This window comes from Perca flavescens, chromosome 9 (assembly GCF_004354835.1).
Source record: "Perca flavescens isolate YP-PL-M2 chromosome 9, PFLA_1.0, whole genome shotgun sequence".
Classification (NCBI taxonomy): domain Eukaryota; kingdom Metazoa; phylum Chordata; class Actinopteri; order Perciformes; family Percidae; genus Perca; species Perca flavescens.
This window is the reverse complement of record NC_041339.1, coordinates 34,935,940-34,959,411: the sequence shown is the minus strand read 5'-3', so window position 1 is coordinate 34,959,411 and position 23,472 is coordinate 34,935,940. Positions and strand designations below refer to the sequence as shown.

Genomic DNA, 23,472 nt, shown 5'->3' with positions numbered 1-23,472 from the left:
GTACTTCTGCTTCCTGCTCTCTTTCCTTCCTCCATTCCCAGGGACATATCATCACTCCCTCTGGTCTAATCCTTCTCCTTTACCTTCTGCTGTTGCTCCATCTCCCACCTTGTTAACACCCTGGCGTGTGGCTTCTCTGAGCCTGCCGCCTGCAGAATGAGGCCCAGCATGCTTCAAAGGCAGCGGGCCGAGTTAGCCGACTGTGCGAGCTCTTAACATGTAGACCCAGACTGCTGGCGTGCCTGCTAGCTCCCTGAAATGTGCCGAGTGGGAAATAAATGACTTGTTAGATGAAAAGGACTTCTCTCAGTGCCCAGTAACGATTAGTTTGCAGGGCTAAAGACATCTAGATATATCTACCTATGTCTACATATACAGTATTTAGGTTAAACAAATCAAATTTGACCCATTTTCAAAAACGTTTCTAAATCAGAGATGTGGGTTTCTTTCAACCAAATTATCAAAAAAAAATCGCTCTTCACAAGTTAAATAACTGATCAGTTCACTATTTTCATTAAATTTGGGTGTTTTATTTAATTTGATAGCATTTTAAAGAAATCTTTTTTATTAAAGAACATTGAAAAAAGTGATAGGAATGTAGGGAAAAAATTGACAAAGACCTTTGGGAAAAGTGAGAAAACGTTAAGTGACAAAAAATGTCGGCGAAAGCTTCAAAAACTTGGCCAAAACAACAACAAAAATGTCCAAAAAAATCAATCCACCAAGTACGTTTACATGCACACCGCTATTATTCTGAATATGACTACCTTTGACACAGGTCATGTAAACAGCATGTTCCATTTGGATATTCCGAATAAGGCCTTTTTCCGAATGTAGCATTTTCCGATGAAGACATGTGGCATTTGTCGGTATTTTTCGGGTTTCAGGAAAATAAGTAAGTATAAGTATACAGCGCATTTGGAAAATGTGTCTCAATTGGGGGTTTTACTGCAGTTTGTGACAGTTTACGGCCTCTTGCCTATTTGCGGCTTACGGTCAGCTTTGTGCGTTGCCATGGTTGCTGTACACAAACCATCCAGCAGACAGTTTGCAGGGCTGCGGTAGAGAAGCACGGCCAAAAGAAAAGGAGAAACACAGCTACTTTTAAACATTGGCAAAGACTTGGAGATCAACAGGTTTTTGGACAAAAAGTCCGGCTGCATGTAAACGGGAATATCAATGGAATTTAATTTTCATTATCCGTATAAACAGCTTAGACTCAATATCGTCTTTTTCCAAATAAGGTGAGCTCCTGTATGCAACAAAGATGAATGAAAGATGAGAGTCACGCTGATTTCCATCATCTCATCACACCAGCATTAAGGGACACGTCTGGAGGCACACTTATCGAATCGCTCTCACTTTGTGGCGTGATCTGAAAATCAGTGGTTAGATTTTTAGTCTGCAGTCACTCAAACGGCGTGAAGAGATGACCACAGCGAGGAAAAAGACCTTCCAATGAAAACAGGAGATGCATCGTTTCTTTTTCTTTTTTAATTTCATTTCACAAGAAATTCCAGATGAAAGTTCGTTCTGCAGTTAGGCACCGCTTTCTATGCCCACCCAACCCCCACCCTCCACCGCATGGCGCAGTGATGCTTAAAGCAAACGCATACACACACACACACACACCATATGTAAACAGAATAAGCATTTGGAACATTGGATGAATGGTTGCTGATAATGGGCAACGTAGATATTGCATTAAAGATCAGCCACCCACTCAGATCAGCTGGTATTCTGTATATAATGGAGGGGATTGGAAATTTCTAAGTGACTCCAAACTTTTGAATGGTAGTGTGTGTGTGTGTGTGTGTGTGTGTGTGTGTGTGTGTGTGTGTGTGTGTGTGTGTGTGTGTGTGTGTGTGTGTGTGTGTGTGTGTGTGTGTGTGTGTGTGTGTGTGTGTGTGTGTGTGTGTGTATTTGTTTGCAGGGTCCAAAATTAGCACCTACATATACTAATACATAAACATTGACATACCATACACACATACACCTGCACATACATGTTCTATTTTGACATCTTTACTCCCCCCATCCTCACCTGTACCTAACTCCCCTGTCCTCCCCTGTCCTCCCCCGGCCTGGACTAGCCCTAGCGTTAGCCGTTAGCTCTGGCCTGACCCCGCAGTAGCTGCAGCGCTGGTGGTAATCTGTGCTCCCTCTGTGCTCCTCCTCTCACAGTCCTCCTGTTCATCTCAGGAGAAGCTGCACCAGCTGCCCTTCCAGCCCACTCCGGACGAGCTGCACTTCCTCACCAAACACTTCAGCTCCGAGAGCATCACAGACGAGGAGGGACGCTGCTCCCCCGCCATGAGACCGCGCTCCCGCAGCCTCAGGTAGGAGCGCTGGCACAAGTTTGCACTCACATAACCGGGTTCAACATAACGTTGTAAGGATTAATCATATATACATTGTATTGATTCAGCCAAACAGCAAATCAAAAAAAACTATTCTGCATCTACAACTATAAGTTCAGTCAATGTAGTTGGATTGATTTCTAGTTATAATACAGTAAACACATTAGAGAGACTAGATAACACACTGCAGTCCACTTCAACACCACCGCAAATTAGCATAAAGTCCAAATAATATCTCTGACCAATGGGCCAAACAAATTGAATATTATTATCTTCATAAAGGTAGAAGAGTTGAATTTGATTGTAATAAACTGGGCACGTACTTTACTAACTTTAGTTTTATCAAGACTGAATGGGAAAACTTGACCTGGAGTGAGTTTCAGTAACATTTTACTTGAAGGTATCTACATAAGAGTGACATGACACTGTCATGAACACATGAACCCTAACCCTAACTTGTCATGACAAAAACCAAATGGCACTTACTGACAGGAGCCTTATGTCATAAACATATATGACTTGTTTATAATGTTTATGACCCGTTCATGACAGTGTCATGTCACTCTTATGTAGACACCTTTAAGTAAAGTGTAACCTGAGTTTCTTCTGGAACAAAAATGAGCAACGTTAGCCTGGGTTGTGTGAGTTTGTGTGCCAGTCTCCAGAAAGGTCAGACTCGTCCCGCAGACGTGTCCATGGCAGGTATATATATAAATATATATCAGTGGCACTCGCCTGTCCACCTTTTATTCTCACCGTTCATCTCCAGCTCAAATGTCTTCTGTCTTTATCTTCTCTCGTGATTCTCCATCATCGTGTAGATTTCCTCTTCTCTATCTCTCTCTTCACCCACACTTTGTGTCTCAGCCCAGCTCTTCTCTCAGCAGCTTTATCTCTGCTTCTTCACGGGCACATATTGAATTCTTTCATCCTCTGAGATGAAAGAAGACCGACCGAGTTGCATGGTGTGTATCTGATTAGAGTCCCACTGAGTTTGCTGACTGATGTCAGGCTGTGCGTGTGTGTGTGTGTGTGTGTGTGTGTGTGTGTGTGTGTGTGTGTGTGTGTGTGTGGAGAAGTGCCATCTCATATAATCCAACCTCACCCCATGTCCTCATATAACTTCTCTTTCTCTAAAATGAAATCATAGAGAGGTAACAAGATGGATTTTTCATAAACATAAACATGTTTGTTTTTTTTTTTATCAGAAATGTTATAAAAGTTGATGAAAACAAAAATTCGGCAGTAACAGAGTAGGCATGGGCTGGTGTGAGATTCTGACGATATGATAAACTTGAGCAAAAATATCACAGTTTCACTGTATCGCAGTTACAGCTTTAATATGTATTATTTAGAAATGTCTGGATTTATTTTGAAACGCACTGCACACTGGCAGGGAGACGGACTTCGAAACTGCACTTTGTGTCCTGGAAGACTCAGGAAAAGGTGGTTTTGAAGCCGGGACTTTTTCAAACCGCCACAGGGGCGATTCTAGGATCAGGCCTTTTAGGGGGGCTCAGCCCTTAATGAGAATGTGACACGGATACAGTGTATGCAGAAGTGTTAACCCGCCCCCCCTCCTAAATCAGTCATTTCATTAGCCGATAATCTCTGAGCTACTGAACAACAACGTCAGCTAACGTTTTTTGACGCTATGATGTAACTAAACCTGACACTTTGTAAGTCACAGTAATAACGACCAGTTTGACACAATGTTCTCACATTCAGCAATTCTAGTTGCTTACGTTTCAATTTTGGGTTCTAATCTTCGCTATGAAATGACCAACTTCTTCTACCGACTACCAACGTTAAACTTCCCAACCGTCTCCAGCTCTCCCTCTGACAGATCAGAGAGAGACTCAGCCAAAGGCAGGAGTCTGGCACAACCTCCTCTGATTGGCCAAAGCTACGTTTCTGTTAACCCTTTCCTTGACGGGGTTACAGGTAGCATAGCATCGGCGACAGCCACACAGGATATTAAACCTGTTTAAACTGTTTCAAGCCCTTTGAGCCTGAAATTCGGGCCGTGCCTATCACCGAGATGAAGTAGACTGTGAACAAGTTAACACATACATGGAGGTGACTTTGAAAAGTGTTTTTCGGCTGCAGCCAGCCCCCCCCTCCCCTCATGTGCCAGGGTGGATGATCCTGACATCATATTACTCCACAAGCAGTGAGTGTCATTAAAAAGCTCTTAGCGAGCCGTCTGCAGACTGTCTGCAAGTGATAGATAAATAACCAACAGAAGGGCTAGGCTGAGGATTAGGGGGGCCTGGGTTCTATTAGCCAGTTCACTTTTGGATCCAGTTCCAAGTTGATAAAATGCCCAAATGAAGATACTAGTGTCGGGAAAGTGTGAAGAGGACGTGTGGAATGAGACGGACAATAGGGAGCAGAGAGAGAGATGAAGTGAGTGGAAAGAAGATGATGATGATGGTGATGATGATGATGATGATGGTGATGATGATTGGGCCCAGGGGGAGGAACAAGTGTGTCTGTGTATGAGGGAGAGCGAACAAATGAAAATGAGCTGCAGAGCACAATTATATGCTAATTTTACGACTCTGCCGTGAGTGATGGCAGCCACCCTTTTTGCTTTCTTTTTTTTTGTTTAATAATCATTTAACAGTGTCTCTGTTCGTCTTCTAATCTTTTATTCTTCCCCTCTCAGCACATTCATGCCACGTTTAGTTCCTGAAGTATATCTGTCCTCTCTGTCCACCATCCTCTTCCTCCTTCCATACATTGGGAAAAGAGCAAACCACCTCCATCCATCATTTCATGTGCAACCGCTACAGGCTGCAGTTGCTGCACCCCATTGGCTTTCTGTCTGGAAAATCACCTACTCTATTCCATCATACATATCAGTACTCACGTAATAATATAACACTAGAAAATCACCTGCTCTATTCCATCATACATATCAGTACTCACGTAATAATATAACACTAGAAAATCACCTGCTCTATTCCATCATACATATCAGTACTCACGTAATAATATAACACTAGAAAATCACCTGCTCTATTCCATCATACATATCAGTACTCACGTAATAATATAACACTAGAAAATCACCTGCTCTATTCCATCATACATATCAGTACTCACGTAATAATATAACACTAGAAAATCACCTGCTCTATTCCATCATACATATCAGTACTCACGTAATAATATAACACTAGAAAATCACCTGCTCTATTCCATCATACATATCAGTACTCACGTAATAATATAACACTAGAAAATCACCTGCTCTATTCCATCATACATATCAGTACTCACGTAATAATATAACACTAGAAAATCACCTGCTCTATTCCATCATACATATCGGTACTCACGTAATAATATAACACTAGAAAATCACCTACTCTATTCCATCATACATATCGGTACTCATGTAATAATATAACACTAGAAAATCACCTACTCTATTCCATCATACATATCAGTACTCACGTAATAATATAACACTAGAAAATCACCTACTCTATTCCATCATACATATCAGTACTCACGTAATAATATAACACTAGAAAATCACCTGCTCTATTCCATCATACATATCAGTACTCACGTAATAATATAACACTAGAAAATCACCTGCTCTATTCCATCATACATATCAGTACTCACGTAATAATATAACACTAGAAAATCACCTACTCTATTCCATCATACATATCAGTACTAATGTAATAATATAACACTAGAAAATCACCTACTCTATTCCATCATACATATCAGTACTCACGTAATAATATAACACTAGAAAATCACCTGCTCTATTCCATCATACATATCGGTACTCATGTAATAATATAACACTAGAAAATCACCTACTCTATTCCATCATACATATCGGTACTCATGTAATAATATAACACTAGAAAATCACTTGATCTATTCCATCATACATATCAGTACTCACGTAATAATATAACACTAGAAAATCACCTGCTCTATTCCATCATACATATCAGTACTCACGTAATAATATAACACTAGAAAATCACCTGCTCTATTCCATCATACATATCAGTACTCATGTAATAATATAACACTAGAAAATCACCTGCTCTATTCCATCATACATATCAGTACTCACGTAATAATATAACACTAGAAAATCACCTGCTCTATTCCATCATACATATCAGTACTCATGTAATAATATAACACTAGAAAATCACCTGCTCTATTCCATCATACATATCAGTACTCATGTAATAATATAACACTAGAAAATCACCTGCTCTATTCCATCATACATATCAGTACTCATGTAATAATATAGTACTTTGCAAGCTGTGTAGCCCTCTTTTTGGCCATCCCAAGTTGTTGCAGCCCTCTAACTACCAACCTGTGTGTGTGTCCTAGGCTACCAAATATTAAAACGAGTAGCCTGCACCTATAGCCTAGCTCTGGAGGTAGTTTATCATTACATCCAAGACACACACTCACACACACACACACACTCTTCTAATCCCCGTTCTGCCCGGTTCTCTGTCACGGTCAATTAGGCCTCTCATTTCCCAAGTCGCCCGCCTCAGTAGTGAAGCATCAATGTTATTTTCCCTCTCTCTCTCATACACAGGCAGCCTCTACCCCCCCGCCCCCTCCTCACCTCTCTCTCCCCACCCGCCTCACCGCCACCATCTGATTTGCTGTCTCGTCTGATTTACTTCAATTACCCTCTCTACCAATAAGCTCGTTTGCATTTTGAGTGCCTTTGTCGCATGTGACATCACCACTCAGCTAGGAGGAAAAAAACGCTTTCCAGTGTTTTAATTATCCAATTTTATGAAACACCCTCGGGTTTAAATTGAATCTTATATTCTGTTTCCTCAATATTTCCTTTCTTTCTCACACTTTTTGAACTTGTTGCCCCACGCTAAGACAAAAGTACCTCCCCCCCACAACGTCCTCCCAAGATCCTCGTTCCCAAGGTCGTTCCTCAAAGTAATGACACAGACATTTTTCGCCGGGATTGCCGCAAGGCCGTTTTTATTTCCCATTACAGTAGAAATATAGCCGTGTTCAAATTAGCCTTTGTCTGGCTTCCATGTGTTCTTCATCCCGGGGATTTCTCTACGACCTCCGCCGCAGCGCGCTCTGAACGGGAGCTTTATTATAATAAAAAGGCTCAAAGCCACGAGGAGAGGAGTAGAAGAAGACGTTCTCTGAAAATTAAAGAATGTACATAACAGCCTCTGGCACTGAATCCATCTCTGTCAAGGCTAACCTTTAATTACTGAGCCCCGTGGCAGAGCCGGCTGTCCGCGCTCCTGATAGATTTTCCTTTTTTTAAAAACATGAAGGAAGAGTTTCAAAGTTGAGCATGCTAGAACTGAGAGGATTTACATGCAACAATAACGTGTGTGTGTGTGTGTGTGTGTGTGTGTGTGTGTGTGTGTGTGTGTGTGTGTGTGTGTGTGTGTGTTGGACGTAATGATAAACTGTCTCCATGAGGTTTAGCTCGTATGTCACATTCAGGCTGCTCTCATTCCCATTAAACTGGTAATTGGACTTTGAGCTGCCGATGGATGACTCAAAGCATTACCTCATCGCACAGGTCGTGTGTGTGTGTGTGTGTGTGTGTGTGTGTGTGTGTGTGTGTGTGTGTGTGTGTGTGTGTGTGTGTGTGTGTGTGTGTGTGTGTGTGTGTGTGTGTGTGTGTGTGTGTGTGTGTGTGTGTGTGTGTGTGTCGATGACTCATACTAACAAAGACATCTGGAGCCCCAAATTCTTTGACCTCACCTACCTTCCTCTCACCCGGTCTCTCTCTGGGAGTGTTTTATAAAATACTGTTGGTTATATGTTTTTATATTTTATTTTATTTATTTGGTTTGGTTAGGTCTTTATTTTGATTCATATTGCTTTTATATTGTATTTTTGTGTGTAAAATATTATTTTGTCTTAGTCATTTGATTTTAGGTCACCAATCCACTATAAAGTCTTATTGACAGGTGTGTAGGACTGACAATATTCAACCCGTTTTTTAAACTTTATTAACAATGTTTTGTTCCGAACGAAAGTATCATTTTGTGAGTAACGAATGTTCAGGTTATTAACAAGAAAAGGTTATTTGTTCCCTTAAAATATGGAAGTTGTGATGATATAATCCCACCAGTACAGTTCCCTTTGTTTAGTACTCTTCTAGATATGGATGTCTGTATCTTTTGCAACAAGACAGAACAGATATCAAGAAAACAAATCTTGATCCTTAAAAAAAAATCTGATAAAATAAAAGGCAGATAAAATAAAAACTAGATTTGGAAACAATATACTCTACTATACTATTTACATGGAGATTTTTTTCCATGTGTAGCAAACACTAAAATTGCAGTTGCAATATTTACAAGGAAATGTTTACAGTCATAAATTGATGGAATGAATAATTCAGCAGGCTAACAAAATCTAAAATTGCCTGGAATTAAATGTATCTCCCATCTCTCACACACACACACACAGCCTGACACCTGTCTTCATCCCCTATTCTCCTGAAAGTGAGACTTGGAAAGGTCAAGGATATTGCTGCTGTCTCTATTTTGTCTTATTGTAGGCAGGGGGGATTGTGTGTTGTGTGAAAGACGGACGGATTGGTATTCTGTTGAAGAGTAGAGACTGAAGGAGATGTCACTGTCAGTCTGTCAGGTTCCCGAAAACCCCCCTGGGAACTGACGGACACTCGCCTTGCAGTGAGGACCTCCTCAGTTTATCACTGACAGCTACACACACACACACACACACACACACACACACACACACACACACACACTCTCTCTCTGTGTCCGAGGTCTGCCAGTCTCCTGAGGCGTTACCTTTGTGCAGCTCCTGTGTGTGTGCAGCCATGCGAGTCCAGAGGTTGTCATGGTCTCCAGTTTACACCGCTGAAGACACACATATGATGAAGACCCCGAGGTCTCGTTTTGTGTGTGTGTGTGTGTGTGTGTGTGTGTGTGTGTGTGTGTGAGACCACTGTCCGGCATTTTTATTCCCCTGTGCTTGTGTGACCTGAACGATACTGCATGTCACATTCAGTCTGGTTAGTGGTTTCTGCAGCTCAGGGACAGGCAGCACTCCCTGTAGGAGAGGAAAGAAGATCACCCAGGAGTTGCCTTTCAGAAAAACTAGTGCTTTTCTGACTCAAATGTCATGATATTAAAGTAAGTAAGTCAAGTTTATGTCTATAGCACATTTAAAAACAGCTCGCGCTGACCAAAGTGCTGTACATTAGCCACAGGGTAATAAAAATAAAATAAACTTACAAATCGGTGATTTAGGCTAAAACGACATCGAAAGACAAATACTTAATTACAAACATAGCAGGATAAGACAAATTAAAATGCCGTTAAGGCCAATGTAAAAAGGTGAGTTTTGAGCCTGGCTTTGAATATCACACTCGAGACGTTTAGTTTAGTTTGTTAGAGTCGTTTCCTGCATGACAATATTGACATTTCAATTTTTCCCCAGTCCTATCGGCTCAAATTATAATAGCGTAGGTTCAAGTTTGAACAATGAGGCGCTATGGAGGCTGGTTGAAATCCCTCCTGTGTGACAGGCTGCTTCTATTTTATTTTATTTCTTTATTTCTTCTGACTACTGAGTGTCTCCACTCACCTGTGTTTGTCTGTTTTTTTCAATTCCAGCCCCGGGCGTTCGCCTATCTCCTTCGACCATGAGATCGTGATGATGAACCATGTGTACAAGGAGAGGTTTCCCAAGGTTGGTACGGCAGAGACACACTTCCTGTACAGAACAAAGTCACCGTGGGTGAACCAGAGAAGGACCAGGAACACACACAACAACCTAAAAAAAAAAAAAGTCACTGGACAAAAAGTTTTATTTCCCTTAATTATGTGTTCTGAAAGTTTGAGTCCAGAACCAAGATGTAATAAGAACTTCATGTGTGTCGATCGACAGTTAAAAAGCTACAGCAATTAGACTTGGTTAACCAAAGAACGTGAACGTAAAGGCTCTGACACACCAACCGGAAACGAGGGAACATCTCTCTAGACCTCGTAAACACAGAGCACGCTGTCGCCGGTCGTTGTTTTCATCAGAGAGTGGTGAAGAAGGATCGTTGTCGTCATTACTCGCTGAACGGAAGAAAATACGATGGCTAGTAATGAGAAGATACTGGCGTTGTCAGCTCCGGTTTTCTCGTGCACTGATTCGCTGGTCAAGGGCTAGCACTCCACCAATCAGATTGGTCTTTGAGTCCGACTGCCCACTGGCCGATCCAACAAGTCAAATCGGCCTAAACGAACGGCGACAGCTCCTCAGCCCGACGACTGGACGGAACACAGCAAACAGACTCGAGTCACCGACCTCGCCAGACTGTCCGACGGCCGATAATAGGGCTGTCAACAAATATTCTAAATTTGAATATATATTCGAATAGTTTTAAAAAAAAAAGAATTTTGAAGGTGAAAATTAATTTTTTGAGGTCACGATGTCACGTGCCACCTTGGATGCATGCGCAACGATTAGTTCGTATATTTGGTGTTATTTCAGAGGGAATATTCAAACGTCATTTTTGAGCAATTTTGACAGCCCTAGTCTCTAATCGGGTTGGTGTGTGAGCACCTTAAAGGTCTAGAAGAGGGATTAGTCTCTAACCGATCAGTTCAAATGGTCTCAGATTTCACTTTTTATGATGAGTTTTTCATTTCGATTCAATTTTTCTCATGCGTTTGTGTGAATATGGTATTATGACTGAATGCTTATAGTATCATAATATGGTGCATGGAGTATTTTGTCATGTGTTTCACATATTTTTTTTTGTTTATAGATAAAGCATTTAGTTAGAAGAGATTCTCTTCAATATATGACCTCATCCTGTGCACATGCAGTTTTTGGTCTGTAGGTCTGGTATGTGTGTACCTCTACCGTGACTCATCCCCCCCCCCCCCACACACACACAGGCGACGGCTCAAATGGAGGAGCGTCTGGCGGAGCTGCTCAGCTCCTCGGCCCCGGATAAGGTCTGCCCGCTGGCCGACGGGGTCCTGAGCTTCGTGCACCACCAGCTGATTGAGCTGTCCCGAGACTGCCTGGAGAAAAGCCGAGGGGACCAGATCACCTCGCGCTACTTCTACGAGCTCCAGGAGAACCTGGAGAAGCTGCTGCAAGACGTAAGTCCAGCAACAGCTCGTTCACACTCGCTGCCCTGCAAACACACACTCGAGCAAGCAAAGAGTCTGAAAAGAAAGAGAAATTGAACTCAAAAAGGAGAGAAGGAGATATTATTTTATTGAGGACTCAATAGAGACGTAAACACATTTTCAACTCATCATTAAGTTCATTCCATAATTTAACCACCAAAGCTGAAAACACATCTATATTTTTACATTTGTCCTCACTTTACCAGTTTTTAAAGATAGAGAACCGTCTTAAATTGTAATTACCTTCACTTGATAATAAAAATAAAAATACAAGATCTGGAAATTTCAAGATTGTGGAACTTGGTGAAGACATCGTGACTATGGCAGCCTCCCGGTCCCGCTCGGTTAACGGTGGAACAACTCACGGCGCGACGCGCTCCTTCGCTCATCATCGTTACAACCGTCGGTCCGTGTGAGGTCACACCGAGGCGCGAAGACGGAGGCCCAAGCTGCAAACAACGTAAACCTTCCTCGGCTCTCCCACATTCCCTCACACACACACACACACACACATACACACACACACATTCCCTCACACACACACACACACTGGCTCTGTTTCTGGCTGACCGTTACAACTCTGATTCGCTAATGGCAGCTTGGCGTGATGGGACCGTTTTGGGACAGTTTTTGTGTATTTCTGTGTGCGTGAACTCCAAAATATATTTACATGTGTGTGGCGGTGGTGACATCTCTATTAGCTCAGTTTTCCAGAGGGGGGAGAGGTTATGGCTCCCACCGGCCTTATATTGACCTTCTGTTCTACTGGGACACACACACACACACAAACTATCTCTCCATCATAGACACACACACACATCACACACACACACACACACACACTATCTCTCCATCATAGACACACACACACACAGACACACACACACATATATATGCAGGCGAGCACACATACACACATCTCCCCGATTTTAATTTCACACTCCAGCAGTCACCGGGGGCTGACAGATGACTCTCCCAGACAAACAGGAGGGGTGAAGGAGGTGCAGTCACACCATTTAGTTTTTGGGATGGGCGGGGATTGAAGGGGACTCCTCTGCTTCTGATTGGCCGGGGGGCTCGCGGGGAGGGAGGTCGGATTTACTGTACGGGCATGCAGCCTGTTCGAATGCTTTTGGAGGGCGTGAGGAACTGGACTTGGAACACATCTGGAGAAGACGCCGAAGCTGCAGTGCGGGCTAAATGATGACATCATCAATTAGGCGGTGTTAGGCTGTTTTTTTAGGGGGGGGGGAGTTTGGCTGTTGGCCAAGTGCAGCAGCAGGTGGAGCAGACCTACAAAGCATAGTGGAGGATGGAGGACGTGAGCAGGTGGACAGAGGTGTGAAAACAGCCTCACCGTCTGCATCTTTTATGGAAATAATTCCCGGTTTTGGGGTTTTGGTTTTTTGGCGGAAGCATGTCTGGCGTCTCGTGGCAGAGGAGGCGGGAGGAGGAGGTGCTGGAGGATGCGCTGAGGAGGAGCAAGTGGAAGGTGTTCGCTCACAGCTGGGAGGAGGAGGAGGAGGAGGAGGAGGAGGCAGACTTAACAGTTGAGTCAATTTCGGTTTGATCGGAACGTCGAAACTTGTTTATGCTGATGATGACAAAGACTTTGTAGCTTTTCTGTAATTTCACTCAGACATCTTTTAATGCTGTTGAATAAATAGCGAGAGTATATCAACTCAATGTAAGTTTGAAATCACTCTCAGCTCCGCTTTGGTTCTGCTTAAGGTGGTTTTAGCCGATGCCTCTGGAGCTGCTTGCTCACCTTTCTTTGTTTTTAGTGGGCTGGAACCTCCTGTCACACTCAGGCACCATAGCAGTGATAAACACAACAAGTCCTTGGAATTGTTGTTTAATTATAATTCCAAAAACAGCTTTTTGTTGCTTGTTTTGAAAGATGTGTGACTGCTTCTTTTGAATATAATCCAAAAAGATAATTGAGCGTCTTCCAGAGGTCAATGACAAATACATTAAATATTAAATCTTCTCATCATCAGTCAACAGCTGTGGGTGTTTTCATCCGCAGCTTGTTAATAATTCAGACTTTTAAATGAGTCATGAAGTAATTTTTACGGTTGGTATGACAGCGGGATATATTGTATTCTGATGAATTATTTTGGATCAGTTAATAATGAATGTGTAATGGGACTAAGAATATACTTAAAGCTTGTACTTTACGTGTGCGGTATACACATCTATGTTTCATTTAGTGCCTTTAGATGTTCCTCTTTGGGACATTTAGGACTGATGAATGGTGCCTTCACTGCTCGGCTGAACTTTGAGGACTGTTGGACACCCAGATGTTTTAGTTGTCGGCTCAGCCCTTCTGTATCTGGACCGTGATCTAAACTTGGTCTTAAATGCTGGTGGTGATCAGGTTAAAGGGTCAGTTCACCAAAATCACAAACAAATCATTTGCTCACTTTCCACTCGTGATATCTGACAATTAAGTCTCTTTTGGTTTCATACTGGGCGGTAATATGGACTTCCCTCCCATTATAAGGCTTATAGGTGCAGCACCGAAGCCGAATGAATGTAAAATCAATGTGAGCATCAAAACTAACTAAATGGCACTCTGATTCTTAGATGTACTCAGATCTAGTGTTGTATTTTGGTCTCCAATTGGACTTCTTTAGCAAGTATTAGTTTTAAAGGTGCTCTAAGCGATGTTGGGTGACGTCACTTCTTGTTGACGTTCAAAGTATTTTCAAACAAAACGAGGCTAGCTCGCCCCTCCCTCCTCCTCATCCCGTCCCCTCCCCTCCCTTCCCTGCTTACGCGCACTAACCCCCCCCCCACCCACCCACCCCAAAATCCTTCTTGTCAGTTATTGGCTGGAACACCATGCCGTTTGTGGAGCCTGGGCTGTCTACAGAGACCGTGTTTTTTTACAGTGTGTTTAGGGGACAGGCAGCTAGCAGATAGTGAGGAGATGTGTTTTACAGTGTGTTCAGGGTACAGACAGCTAGCAGATAGTGAGGAGATGTTTTTTACAGTGTGTTCAGGGGACAGGCAGCTAGCAGATAGTGAGGAGATGTTTTTTACAGTGTGTTCAGGGGACAGGCAGCTAGCAGATAGTGAGGAGATGTTTGCTGTATGTTGTAGCCTAAAAAACGGGTGACATCACTCAGAGCACCTTTAAGCTTTCTGAGTGTTATATATTTGCCATCTGCTCTAGCTTTTCCAAGATTTGAGACAAAGATATGGTGATAGTATTGCTCTAAAGGATGTGAAACTAATGATTATTTCTATTTAAGAAAATCTACTGAGTGAGGACCCCCAAACCCATCGGCCAAATATGCGCACCTAAGTCTTTTTACAGACCCAGGGAAAACACTGGATATATTATAAACTCTTAGGTTTACTTTAGTTTATTAGGGCTTATGTCACTTTGTACTGTAAGTTTTCTGAAACCTCAATTGAACAGCCATTTATAGAAAATAAGTCACATTGATTTTAGAGGGAACATTTTGGGAAAAACGGTGAAGGAAAATGCTATGACAAATATAAATAATCCTACGGTAAATATCTTCACATACAGCCAACGCTGGCTTCATTTCCCCAGGTTTTTCAGTCTGCCTCCCAAATCCAGCGGAAGTGAACTCAATTTCTTTCATGGAGTTGACAGGAATCTACTTGTCTTTCTAGAAACAGTGTCAATGATTTGGGTGACCTGACCCTTTAACTGCAACGACCACCAATTAGTTGTCAGCGATTCAATTGATCGACCAATATTTTGATAATCGATTAATCAGTTTGATTTTTTATGAGAGAAAATTTTTGTTCTGATGTCAGCTTGTTAAATGTGACCATGTTCTAGTTTCCTCTCTCCTCTGGGACAGTAAACTGAATATCTTTGAGCTGTGGACAAAACAAGACGTTTGAGGATGTCATCTTCAGCTTTGGGAAACCCTGGTCCATAGATTCAGAAAATGTCACCATTCAATATTGATTTTTAGGCTCAAGATTTGATTCAAAATCGATTTTCAATTGAAAAAAAAACCCTGATTCACAGTATGTAAATGTAGTTACTTTTCCCACGTGATTGCAGTAGACCTACAATTTAAAAAGAAATTAAAATATTAATCAATTTTTGGAATTCTATGAATCGATTTTGAATCGGTAGAGCTTGAGTCGCCATTTTTTGCACACCCCTACTGATCCACATTTTTTACCATTTTCGGACATTTGACAGACCAAACAACTAATCAAGGAATCCAAACGATAATCAACAGATTTAAAATGATCGTTAGTTGCAGCCCTGAATACAATCATCCTTCTTCTGTTAGAATGTAGTTTCCGTCAGTCCACTTCTTCTGGTCTTGACTTGTCTCAAGTCCTTTGTCCTCCTTGTGCCTCCATTCCTTTATTCATCCACCCGTTCCTTCCCTTCTCGTGTCGTGACCCCATTACAAAGCTCGCGGGAGGCCGACTCACCTCTCCTCCTTCTGTCCTCCACATCCGCTTTCATCTTTTATCTCTCCTCCACCTTTACCCTTATCTCCTTCGCCCTCCTCTCTCTCTCTCTTTCTTTTTTCGCCTTTCTTCCTCTCCCTCATCCATCCTCGTCACGGGGGCTCTTAGAGACCTGCCGGGCGGTCACCATGGCAACCTGCATCCAGGCCACGCTCTGCTGGAACCCCTGGGAGGACCCTGTTAGACCCCCGCAGGTCACCCGAGGGCAGAGGGGGGAAAAGGCAGAGTGCTAACTCGGCTCTGAGCGTGTTCGTCATACAGCTGCTCACATCTGGCTTTAAAGGACAAATCCGCTGCAAAATGAACCCAGGGGTTAATAACACATGTGTACCAAGTCGACCGTTCTCTGGGACATGTTTTCATGCTAATCGAATGTGACCAGCTTTAGCGCAAACTGCTAATTAGTATAAATAGTAGGGCTGTAGCGATATACTAATCTCACGATACGATACACGATATTCAGCTCACGATACGATATATATCACGATATTCAGCCCACGATACGATTCGATATATTTCGATACACTTGCATCATTTTCTGAAAGATTTAAAGGGGACCGAGTGATTTTGGTGACATCTTGTGAGTGTTCCATTTACTTGGATTTAATTAATTGAACTGAAAACATCAATTACACAATATATGTCTCTGACTGGACAGAGAGTCTACAGCAGGGATCATCAACTACATTGGAACAATGTAACAACATGGAAACTCCCTAATGATAACTGGCTCTTTAACTAGAAAAAGATCTCAGACTAGGAGGCAGTTCACTGAGGAGTGATGGTTAAAGTCTGTGATTATGGAAACATTATTGTAGTATGCAGCATCCTGATTGGTGGAAAATGCAGAAAGAAAGGCTGTTGTCAGGTAAACAAGTCACTGTCAAAGACGCTGAAGCGAAAAGTTGACGTGGAAAAGCCAAAAGCCCAGCTTTAATGATGAAGGACTGATAAGCATAAGTCATGTATGCCTCCTTTGAAATGAAACAATGATGTTGCAAAATAATACAACCAGAATCATCATCATCACTCGAACATAACGATCGCGTCATTCACGTGCATATTAAGTAGCTCCAGATTGTCCGCTCTAGCGGAGAGTTTGATTTGTGAGGTTTACAAGAATTTGTCAAAATGTCCAGATTCCCGGCAACCTAAGATAAACAGTTAGACAACAAACCGACAGCTTTTGTTTTAGCTTGTTTGTAAAAATTCGCTATTTGCAGAGTAGAGCTGTGTTTGCGTAAAACAGCACGGTGGACTGAGCCGATTGAAATATCGCTTTCTACATGTTTATGCCGGCCTACACAGGTGAGTGCATTGATTTGTGTTGACTTTCTACTCACGAAGGTTTAATTGGAGCCTATTTACAGAAAAGAGACCAGCGAGTTCATCTGCTCCAGCGGCCGTTGGTAACTCTGTATCGTTCCCAGTCAGGTGCTGCGTGTTTTAACCTTTAACACACACACACACATCTCGGCTCAGCTGTGTGTGTGTTTTAACGCACACACATCTCGGCTCAGCCGTGTGTGTGTTTTAACGCACACACATCTCGGCTCAGCCGTGTGTGTGGAGCTCGGTCATCGCTGTAGGCTACATAATCCCGGCATGTGAATAGAGATGTAAATACAGGGGGCTGGGTTTTTGCTCTAAATGCTTGAAATGATAAATAACAGAACACATTTTTTCCTCTTTACATTTTGTGAATTCATGATTATTCTGGGGGCCAGACTGAAAGCTTTGACGGCGGGCCGCCAGTTGACGTTGGCTGCTCTACAGCGACACTAGCGGCTGGCTGACCAAATCGCTCTTCCTGCAACGTGAACGGGGGTAAACACGGGGGATTTGAATGGGACTTATGTATCGATACTCGCAGCTTAAAAATCAATACTTTCTTGGGGAATAAAATATCGATTTATATCGCAGAATCGATAAAATTGCTCAGCCTAAAGAAATTCTTAGTCGACTAACACTTCTACGATTTTGTCGACTAATCGATTAGTTGATTTAATTGACAGAGCTGTGCGCTTTGAGAGGTGGTTAAGACTAGAAAAGCACAATATAAATGTAGTTAATTAACCATCTGTAAAACTGAGTTTCTCCACAATTAATCCTGCAAAAGCACCACTTTAAATCTTGTGTTGTGGAAATAAGTAATTAAGCATGAATAAGCATAAAAAATGACTAATCGACTAAAGAAATCTTAGTCGACTAAGACCAAAACGACCGATTAGTCGACTAATTGACTAAGAGGTGGCAGCCCTAATAGCTAGTCGTCGGGGCAGAGGGTAAAGTAAAAATAGATCTCTATTTCTATACCATTAACAAGGCTCAAAATATCACCACGGTAGCATAACGATGGTCCCTACATGTAAATCGAAGCATTGAGAACTTTGTAAGTGTACAGACCGTTTATTAAAAAGATAGTTTAGAAAGACAGTAGGCCTACTGTTCACGTATACAGGCGGGCGCCATCTTGGGAAAACAGTCACGGTGAGTCGAATGACGAACGCCGTGCTTGAGCTATGTTACTGGTTACACGTCGTGACTGTTTTCCCAAGATGTATACGTATACGTGAACGGTACTGCGATTTCCTTTTACTTTACACTCTGCCCAGACGACTAGCGTTATAAGCTAATTAGCGGTTTGCACTAAAACCGGTCACAATTGATTAGCATTAAAACATATCCCAGAGAACGGTTGACTCAGTACCCATGTGTTATTAATCCCTAGGTTCATTTTGTGCCGGATTTGTCCTTTAATCGTCTCTCAGCTGGACTCAGGTGTCACATCACCTGCTTGGAGAACGTGATGGCGCGACACAAACGGTGACGGCACCTCCCGTCCCATTCTTCTTCCACCTGATGGTTGATCTCCTGGAATTTGGGATGTTTTCACTCTGATTTAACCAGGAGTAAAAACATATTGAAATTGCTTTTATTTAAAGCATAGTATCTCAGAAAAAAATATGACTCAAACATATGATAATGTTGCCCGAAAAGCCAGAAGCAGTAATAAATTAAACTGAACTATATTGATTGTGAAATTAAGTTACTTGCGCTTGGAGTTAGCTCTTGAAGTTGTTCCTTCATTTACAGACTTCCTTCTCTCTAAACGATGCAAGGGAAGCTTATTCCAAATAATGTTTTATGTAAACACATTGAATTTTAATATTTTCCAAGTACGCCGACAGAATATGTTTGTGACAAACTAAAATCCACAGATTGTCATTATTAAACATCAAATACAGGTAACACATGCATACAAGCTGTTAAAGCACATCTTCTACACTGCGTACCCACCAGGGAATCTCTTCCACATTACACATGCAGAGTAAATATAGTTAGTCTGTCTCTCACACACACACACACACACACTCACTCACTCTGATTAGCCGCTGCACAGTGGGAGACGTCCCTCTGCTATATTACTCAATGATCACTGGCCTGAACAGTCCCCTCTCACACACACACACACACACACACACATACGCACACAGACACACGCACACAGTCTCCTTCACGCTTAAATATACTTACCCTAATACATATTTAGGTTGCACATACAGTATATAGACACACACACACCCCCTCCAGGTTTCATTACAGTTATAAATTATTCAGGAGGGGGTCAGGGCCCCCGAGCCTCCGGCAGACGGCTGTGTTAAACAAACTGCAACGAGCTGTCAATGCTTTGTTAATGAACCTGCTCTCTGTTAGCCTGTCTGACACATACTGTACAGTACAGTACATACATTATACATACATACTTTCTTGCTGCATTCACGCACACACACGCACACACACACACAAACACACACACACACGCACATTACCCCCCCGAGAATGAAACATGTTTTACAGTGGGTGGTTTGTAATTGTTCCAGCTTCCACTTTACACACACCCACATACACACATTAACACACACTTCACTTCCACCCCATTTCTTCCCGGGGATCAGTGTTTCCTCCAGATGCGTTTCCAGTCAGTTCCAGTGGATTGCTGGGTAAATTGCTCTGTCTCCGCGCTGCCAGACATTTCACGCTGGATATCAGGGAGCGAGGCGAAGGTCATTCTGATTTTGATTACCTCCCAGGTGGCGCCGTCCGTGTGTCCTCAAACTGTCCTGCTTTATTTGGGAAGGACAAACACAATGCAGGGGACATTCACTGCACAGCCTTCAAGATCTCATCATGATGATAAAGTATCCAAAGTGTGATGAAAATCAATGAATACGTATTATTGTTAGTACGTTCGTGTTGAGTGAAAATCTCTCTCTAAAGAATTCTAACATTTGAAAGGAAATTGAAGGTGACATGTTTTTTTTTCACATGCTAAGCTAACTTTTGCTCCTGTTGTCTTTTGTGCATCCAGGCTCACGAGCGCTCAGAGAGCGTGGAGGTTACCTTCGTCACACAACTCGTCAGGAAGCTGATGATCATCATCGCCCGGCCGGCGCGCCTGCTGGAGTGTCTGGTGAGAGAAACAGCGACTGACTGACTGATTATGGTCATATTGTTCATACACACACAGCTAATCTGGAAGTGTGGAGTTAGAACGAAATGGGCAACCAGACCTCTGCTGCAAAGTCGCAAAGCGGCAAGCAGCGACATCCGTGGTGTGATGAGGTTGATCCAACATTTTAAAGTGAAGTCACAAAAAACACATATTCTTTCCGATTTCTTTCCTCTCAGAAATTTGTGACTTTAGATTTTTTTTTAGATTGCAAATGAGTTGTTAAAACAATTAAGCAGATGAAAGTGTTTGTGCTTGTTACATACTGTACCTAAGACTTCACACAATCACAAGTGGCCCAATCGGTTTGTCACAATGGGTAAGGTCATTCACAAATTCTAGCACACTTTGTACAACTTTTTTAATAAAAAAATATATTTTTGTGTGTATGTATATATATATATATATATATATATATAGATATATATATATATCTATATATATATCCACAGTTCAGTAGAGTGATGGCAGTGGGAAAGAAGCTGTTGTTATGTCTGGTTGTGTTTGTGTGCAGGGATCTGTAGCGCCTGCCTGCCAGAGGGGAGGAGAGTGTGTGCAGGATGAGTGGGGTCTTTGGTGGTGTTCTCTGCCCGCTTCCTGGTCCTACCAGTGTACAAGTCCTGGAGGGAGGGCAGGGGGACACCAATGATTGTTTGTTTTTTTCCGCTGTCCGAATTGTGTGTTGTAGTCTGCCTTTGTCCTGTCTTGTGGCTGCCACTAAATTGACAACAATATCAGAGAATGACAACATCATCTACGTCTGAAAAAACCCACAGACCCCAGAGGGATTGCAGAGAATTTCGAAGTTTCTCGCAAATTTCGTACTTTGAAATCTCAGAGAATATTACATTTTTCTACTCGTGAATTTGTGACTTTAATCTTGGTGAGGAGTTTTTTCTCTGCATATTCCCCCCCCTTTTCTGGCTCTGTAATTTATTTCTTTTTACTCATTGCAATTGCCCTAATACATAGTTGTACACAGGAGGCACATACTGTAACACACACAACACATGCAAATAAGTCTTATGTCAGACATACGTGTTGCTTTAATCATGTGTCACATTAACAGAGACTAGTTTTGCATTTTAATCACACTACTGCACTGTGACGTTAATAAAGAGTCTGCTTGAAAAATGTAACCCAGTATTAACTGGAATAGCTTTTTCATATTGTACAGCTCGACTCCACGCATGGTTAATAAACTATTTAGAGCTTCCTGCTCCCCCCGGTATGAAATGATTCAACCACAGCAGTTCATTTATGGACTTCCTCTGGGAATTTTAAACCGGCCTAACGCACACACACTCATTACCACCTCTCAGCTGCAGCGGCAGGGCTTTACATGTTGCATGAATTGCGGAGGCGCTTTGTCCGTCCTCCGCACAGAGCGCCTTCTCCGTCAGTTTGGGATGAGATGGTGCACAGCTGGGGTCAAACCGCAAGGAGGGAGAAAGTGAAGAGGGGAGAATAGATAAAGACCTGAGTGTAGAGAGAAAAAAAAACAAGTGTAAAAGACCGAGGGGTAATTGGAGGGTGGGGGGGGAGACATTGGCAGTTTTGATTAATCACATGCAGCTGAAGCTGTGACACCGTACAGGATGGGTTTTTACAAATGGACGCACACAGAACGAGCGGGGGGCAGAGAGGGTGTGTTTAGATGGATTTTTGTGTGTGTGTGTGTGTGTGTGTGTGTATTCTTGTTTAACTATATTCGTGGGGTCCAAAAACCGGGAGTCCAGTATACTTGTGGGGACCCGACAGCTTTGTGGGGCCAAAATGCTGGACCCCACAAGTTTAAAGGGCTGTTTGAGGGTTAAGACTTGGTTTTAGGATTAGGGCTAGAATTAGGTTATGGTTAGGGTGAGGGTAAGGGTTAAGGTTAGGCATTTAATTGTGATGGTTAAGGTTAGGGTGAGGGTTAAGGTTAGGCATTTAGTGGTGATGGTTAAGGTTAGGCATTTAGTTGTGATGGTTAAGGTTAGGGTAAGGGGCTAGGGAATGCATTATGTCAATGACAGGTCCCCACAAAGATAGTTCCACAAACCTGTGTGTGTGTGTGTGTGTGTGTGTGTGTGTGTGTGTGTGTGTGTGTGTGTGTGTGTGTGTTGCAACAGCAGTCGTCTATACGTCTTTGTCAGAGGACACAGGAGTGCGAGAACAAAAACCATCCGTCCTTGTCTCGTGTTGTTTCACGTTGTCTATCCGCTCATCGCCCTTTACTCTGCTGCTGTTGCAGAGGCCAGCGTTGATCGTCCAATCAGAAGGCCGTGTTACTGTTGGGCTAGTTGTTGTTGTTGTTGTCTTGGAGGTTGGCTGCAGTCAGGACCATTCGGCTCAAATCCAAGACTGAATGTTAAAGCATTTCAGACCCAAACTGACAAAAACTGGGAAGACCACATTTGTAATCACTTTGATTTTATTGTGATGAGAAAAGGGAATCCCCAGTTAAAGATGCAGTAGGTAAGACTTATAAAACACATTTTTGGTCATATTTGCTGAAAGTGACCCTATGTTCCAGAAGAACTATATGAAGCAGGTCATTAAAAATAAAATCCGGCTCCTCTACAGCCTGTAGTGTGATTTGCAAAAATCCACCGCTCCCTGTTCAGGTGCACCAATCAGGGCCAGGGGGATGTCTAACTGCGTGTCAATCACTGCTCATGCACACGCATTCATTCTCCCTTGTGGGGGGAGGGGCTTAAGAGACCGTATTGGGCTTTAGCAGAAAGGGGGGAGGGATTGAGAAGTTGTCGATGATACCATTTTTGGGCTAAGTCCTGGATCTTCACAATCCTACCTACAGCACCTTTAAAAAGTAGCTCTGCTTGCACTCAAACAATGACTGCAATTGACCACAACTTATTATTAGAAAAGAAAATGACTCTACTCTACGATTAACATGTTGGAGCTTCAGGGGCTGAATGTTTAAAATCCTATTACTCTG

The 23,472-nt window shown here is 42.5% G+C and overlaps 1 protein-coding gene across 2 annotated transcripts in view; it reads left to right on the top strand.

Annotated features, from left to right (window-relative positions):
* Nucleotides 1–23,472, top strand: part of mast2 (microtubule associated serine/threonine kinase 2) — a 252,925-nt gene that overhangs the window by 196,480 nt on the left and 32,973 nt on the right. For both annotated transcript variants that reach the window (XM_028588485.1, XM_028588484.1), the window contains 4 exons: nt 2,185–2,339; nt 10,019–10,094; nt 11,297–11,506; nt 20,388–20,489. In XM_028588485.1, coding sequence (XP_028444286.1) covers nt 2,185–2,339; nt 10,019–10,094; nt 11,297–11,506; nt 20,388–20,489 — 543 coding nt within the window. The remainder of the gene's footprint in view (nt 1–2,184; nt 2,340–10,018; nt 10,095–11,296; nt 11,507–20,387; nt 20,490–23,472) is intronic.